This window comes from Haematobia irritans, chromosome 1 (genome assembly GCF_050003625.1).
Source record: "Haematobia irritans isolate KBUSLIRL chromosome 1, ASM5000362v1, whole genome shotgun sequence".
NCBI lineage: Eukaryota > Metazoa > Arthropoda > Insecta > Diptera > Muscidae > Haematobia > Haematobia irritans.
Window position 1 is genome coordinate 155,909,318 of NC_134397.1, and position 6,218 is coordinate 155,915,535.

Here is a 6,218-nt window from a genome sequence, read left to right on the forward strand (position 1 = left end):
TAAACGTTTATGACCGCCGCCACGAGCATATTATTTATAACGGCAACAAAATAAGATGTGGGTTCACACAGTCAATACAAGATAGATGTGGTTATTATGTTCGTGTTGGAGGTGTACATATTTGTAACCACACATGGATCATTAGGTTAAGAATTCATGACAAAATAATCTTTAAGACCTTCACGCAGCTTTGTGAGAACATCAACTTTATTTTCAAGTGCTTATATAATGTTCTTGTCATACGTTACCAGATGACTAACCGTACCCACTAGTGGTAGCCAACGCTATCGATTGTGTTTATTCGATCGCCGTTATGGGTATAAAATTTGACACTAAACATCTGACTGACATTCGCTACCTTGCGCTATTCGAAAACTTGTGTTCATTCTAGAAACGTATAGAATATTTACAAATTATAAACAAAAAACTCCACATTTTACCCCAATCGTTATTAAGTGTATTAGCCAAATCTAAACAAATACTTGCGAGTATGCAACGTTGTTACAATAGAGGATGTGGTCAAGAATTTGACCCAGAAAAAAATAATGATGGTGAGCTATATGTCTAAAAATAAATGTAATGTCGAGGACATTATAAAAATTATGAATGAAATGAGTGCTTTCACAATCCTTGTAATAGACAAGTGTTTTGCTGACTCTGAACTCGTTGTGGCAGTGATTGTTTTGAATGTAATTGGAGTAGTCTATGACTCATGATTTGCGATTTCCTATATCCTCGTTCTAGAATCTTGTCGCCACCATCCCGGTGCACCCTACTTCCATGACGCCTATAAGGGATGGTCCTGCTGTAATAAAAAATCTGTAGATTTCACTGAATTTCTAAGCATTAAGGGATGTACACTATCAAAGCATTCCAATGTAAAACCACCGGAACCTGAGAAACCACCAAAAGATGAAAAAGCGGACAAAGATGAAGTGATTGAAGTCAGAGCACCTATCAAGGAGTCTTTGCCCAGACCTCCAGTTGAAACTGCCATGACAACGATCACGGCTACAGTAGCTCCTGCTCATAAAGATCTCATTGATAATATGGTAACAAAAAGTCCAGTGAAAGATGTTTCCAATGGTACAGGGTAAGTAAACAAAATCCTTAGCAATCGTAAATTACTTATTACTGTTTTTTTATTTGGCCTTTAGTGAAGTTGCTGTTGGTACCAGTTGTAAAAATTCCGGCTGCACGTATTCCTATACCGGCACTTCTGCCGACTATGGTGAATGTCAATACCATTCTGGTGTGCCCATATTTCATGAAGGTATGAAATATTGGTCTTGTTGTCAACGAAAAACAACAGACTTTGCCGTATTCATGGCACAAAAAGGTTGCGTCTATGGCCAACATAAATGGGTTAAGGATAACGATGATAAACGTGTCGTACAATGCCGCTACGATTGGCATCAAACACCAACTAATGTTATTGTATCCATCTATGCGAAAAAGTATCATTATGCCCAGAGCACGGTTGAAGTTAATCCTATTCGTTTACATACTATATTGGTGTTTCCAGACCAAGAGAATGCCAAATTTGAATTGGATTTGGAATTGAGAGGGGTATGTTAGTTATAGAACATCTCCAATTTTTCATGAAATTCACATGAAATTGTTTTTATCCCCATTACAGATAATTGACGTAGACAAGACTTCTGCCCATATGTATGGAACGAAAGTTGAAATAACCATGCCCAAAGCAGAGCCTGGATCTTGGGCTAAATTAGATTTTCCTCGACAAAAACTACCACCACCCGTAAAAGCCGGACAACAAATACCAGTATCTAAGAGCAATGACGTCGCTGTCGATTCAGATGATGACTTCAACCTCGATGACATTGAATCTGTGTCACAGGGTGTAACGTTAACAGAATTGGCTTCAACCAAGCCAAATGATCTAGATTAATGCCACTAAGAAAAAGTTCAATCATGCCCCGTAAGTTTAACAACCAAACCATAAATGTCTCAGTACCATTTTGTCATTTTTTAATTGTTTTTTAATATTTAGCGATCTTTTCAATTTTTATGCATTTTCTAAGAAATCCCGTGTTATCGGATTATAAAAAATATAACAAAAACCTCTAAAAAGCCTTTGCTCTGCCTCTTCAATCATCATCGCCTGGCACCCAATCTTCATCATCCTCATCGTCTTCGTCGTCCAAATCGATATCGCCGATTGCTTGGAAGAGGCTCTCATCGATTTTAACATTTTCAATACTATCGCCAGCCTCCATGAGGAATTTAATATCTGAATCGTTGAGGGTGGTGTCGCGCATGAATAGCTCGCGTCCAGTGAGTTTTTTGCAATCACTTAATTTCTCTCGTTTTGCTGCAATGCCCATACTTTCTTCGAACTCCATTTTCCATTTCATGAATGTCTCCACTGTCACACGAGTACCTTCAAATCGTTTACGTTCTGCCTCCTCGGCTTCCAGCAATTTACGCTCTCTTTCATCCTCCTTCGCTTGTTTGAAGTCATCCCATCTTTCATTTAACCACTCTTGTGCTGTACTGACCAAAGTGAAAACCATTTCCATTCCCAAATTTTCCTCTATGGAACTTTGTAGGTGTTCCAAAAGACGTTTCTCATACCCATCCTCGAAATTTACCGGTTCATCGATTTCCACAATAGGGGCTTCATCTGGGTAGGTTGGTGTGTATGTGAATATAAGATTACAACTAAGTCCATTATCCTGAGCTTCTTTATCAAATTCTTCTGTAGCTATGGGTATCTGGAATTTGTGTAGCGGCTCTGTTTCCAAAACTAAAAATTTAGGCAAAGTTAGTACCGAATTTTATTTTACAAATATTTAATTTATTACTCTGCATATCTCCGCAGTAGATGGAATCAAGTGCTTCAATTTCATTAGTTTGATCTTCTTGGTAATTTCTACTCATTGTTAAAAGAGATAAACACAAACGTAAATTAAACTTCCCAATAAACACAGGATGAGCGTTTTTCAAATGCAACAACTTTTCAGTTTGAGGGTAAATATAATTTTCAACATAAATTCAACTTGACTTGAAATAGCTCATCTTCAATACATCTTCAAATTGTTTGCGAATTACTTCCAATTTGCCAAAATGTTGACGAAATCTTTGAAAAGGTGTTGATGATAATATGAGAAAACTTTGACAAAACACTACCCTAAAATGCAACGACAAAACCATGTGGTTTTCAATACTTATTTGTGCAACGAAGTTCGTGGTCAATTGCAAGAAATAAAAAAAAAAATGGAAAATTTTAGACAAATAGTTTATAAAAATAGGTAAGTGAAAATAAAAAATGAAATAAAACTTTAAGGAAGTCACTAAATATATATCTCTTTGCAGAAAACTAAAATTATGGATTCTACGTTCTTGAAAACATTAAAAAGCTGACCGATGAAAAAATGATGGACAATTAACTGGAACTGCTTCAAATAGTTTATAATAATTGGTACGTCAATATGAAAAATTAAATCAACACTTTAAAAAAGTCACTAAATTTAAATCTCTTTGCAGAAAACTAAAATCTTTGGATGCCACATTCTTGCAAACAATAGGAAGCTGACCAATGAAAAATGAGTGGCTTATCGACAAGAAAAAGTTTCCAGAAACATTACAAGTGAAAACAATTAAAATTGTTAAAAACAACAAATTGTTGAAATCAACAACTTCTGGATGAAAATGTGCATCACATCGTCAGTTTAATTCATATGCTATTATCAGTTTAAAATGGATATATTGTGACTTCCTTCTGCTGGAAATCAATTCTAACACGCGGTCCAGTACGTTCCTAATTTCAAATTGCCCGCATGTTAATAAAAGGAAGAAACCAAAAGGAAGGAAATCGAATTATCAATGCAAAAGTGTTTACTAATAATGTTTAAGATATTTAAAGTTGTGTTTTTTGTTTTTTTTTCTTTGTTCTTATTTGTTGATATGTTTAATAAGATTATTATTTATCAATTGGTATTGTAGTGTATTATGTAGTGTAGTGTATTATTATATATTTTATTTTGATGAAAATGAATAAATTATACAAAATTCATAGAATTTTGGCTTTGACTTTCAATTTGAAGTGGGGATATCATTCATACAAATTTAGGTTGAAAAGTATTTGCAACGATGTTAATTTTGAATTTGACTCGCATCGAAAATTGTTTGACAAATTATTGAGTGACGATGAATTTCAATTTGAGGATAACACTTGATATATTATTGCTAATGTGTTGAATTTTACTGTTGAGGGTAATGTCTGTTTTTTGTTGAGAACGCGATTTTCTCAACAATTTCTCAACTTGAATATTACCCTAATCCTTTGAAAAAATGTTTGAAAAATTGTTGAAATTTAGCATTTTTCAAACGTTTGTGTTTATTGGGTTATTTGCTGAAATTTCGTGGCGACTGCCCAGCAGCTGTTTTGTTGTTTTGAGGTTATACGAACTTTCAATAAACACTAGTGTTGGGAAAGTAACGAGTATTTGATTGCAAGTACTCGTTTGAAAAATGCTAAAATTCAACTGTTTTTCAAACAATTAGGGAATATTTATAATATTCGATCATTACAGAACTTACTGGAATTTTCGTTCGCCTCGAGACGAACGAAACGTCAAAAATCACTCGCTGATATCTCGAGAACTAGAGTCTGGTGAATCACAATTGTTTCGGTGGTCGATAGTAAATCATAAAGGATGAGTCCATGGCAAAGTTGGAGGATTTGTAGCAAATATATATAAAGTTATTTTAGTTTCACTCTAGACGAACGATTCGTCGCGGGACGATTTTGAGTTTCATGAACAGGCAGTTATTTTTTGCTACAAGAACAATGTTTTTATTATTTTACCCATTATATATCCAACACGACCATAAAAAAGTTCACAGGATCAAATAGAAATTCCCATAACCATTCAATTGGTTACGATAACCAATGCCGATAAATTTGGTTTTATGTCGTATAAAATTGTTGAGCTAACCACCAGCATGGGAATCAACAAATGGTTGGTACAACCAAAAGTTGAGTAAACTAATAGAATCTTAGTCAAATTATGGGACGCGCTTAAGGCAGTTGTTGCAAACAAATAACTATTAATATCAACATCGACATGTTAGATGATATGACGCTACATAATTTGCAAAACGGGGAACAGCGTCACTAAATGTACTTAATAATAGTCCGCAATAAATTGAATAGTTTATCCCATAGAATAGAATTTGGCTTAAGGTAAGTATCGCACCGATTTATAAAAAAGGAATATTACAAAAGTTTCCATAAAGTTTGCAGGCTTCATACACCAACCAACACAAATACTTTTATTGTATTAAGCACATAAAATTCTAGAACTACTTCAGAGATCTGTATTTATATCTAGAGACTTAAGCAGGACATTTCTGGTAAGTATAAGTCTATGAATTATAATTTTATATTTATAAAAACTGTAATATGTACGTACATGCATAATATATGAAAATTGAATTATATAATCTCAATATAATCCCTGCCAGCATTTCAAAGTTCCATTTCAACCTCATCGTTACCACAGACTCGTAAATGTCACTTCAACCATCATGAAAAGGTACATCAAAAAGTACATGCAAGTAATTTGCCATCCCTACTGTTAAAAAAGCCATTTTTTTGTGAAACGCCAAGCGCAACCAGCTTGTTATATTTTAATTAAATAAAAACGAAAATAAAGTTCTGAAAACATAGATTATACGCTTAAAATTGTGAAAGGTATATTGGTGAACAATTTGGTGATTTTCCAAATGGAATAAAGTGATTGTTTTTCAGATATTTTACAGACACGCTGCCTCCATGGAATAAAAACACTGGTTGATAGACGCAGCAACATGTAACTCGCTACTTGTAACTCAACATCATCATTAATGCCAAAAATTATGTTAAATGTAATGTGATAGTGGTATAAATGTTATATTTTTAAGAATTTGTAAATGTTTAATCAAATTAATAAATATCTAAACAAACGTGTTTTACTCGACCACAATGATTCTTTTACAACTATCTTAAAATGCACTTTTTCTGATTGTTTGGAGGGTCCCTTATTGGCGTCGTTCTAAATTGATCTATAAAGGCACCTAATAATTGCACTCATGCGAAACATTTTTGTAGTAACTTGGCGTGGTACAACTTCTCAATAGTGACGGCGCTTTTCCGACGAGTTTTTGATGTCGTATATGATTGTTTTCGACGTAGTGGGGATTCTGAAAAG

General features: G+C 34.1%; 2 protein-coding genes across 2 annotated transcripts; one reads left to right on the forward strand and one right to left on the reverse strand.

The window, feature by feature from the left end:
- Positions 1 to 349: 349 nt before the first annotated feature.
- Positions 350 to 2,098, forward strand: mora (cysteine and histidine rich domain containing protein). The gene is made up of 4 exons (XM_075291997.1): positions 350 to 551; positions 745 to 1,093; positions 1,158 to 1,569; positions 1,640 to 2,098. Exons 1-4 carry the CDS (start codon positions 491 to 493, stop codon positions 1,910 to 1,912), a joined length of 1,095 nt encoding a protein of 364 aa, XP_075148112.1. The 5' UTR covers positions 350 to 490; the 3' UTR covers positions 1,913 to 2,098.
- Positions 1,981 to 4,464, reverse strand: LOC142222060 (RWD domain-containing protein 1). The gene is made up of 3 exons (XM_075291998.1): positions 4,372 to 4,464; positions 2,829 to 2,938; positions 1,981 to 2,770 (listed from the first exon to the last, which is right to left on the reverse strand). Exons 2-3 carry the CDS (start codon positions 2,902 to 2,904, stop codon positions 2,112 to 2,114), a joined length of 735 nt encoding a protein of 244 aa, XP_075148113.1. The 5' UTR covers positions 2,905 to 2,938; positions 4,372 to 4,464; the 3' UTR covers positions 1,981 to 2,111.
- Positions 4,465 to 6,218: the final 1,754 nt, after the last annotated feature.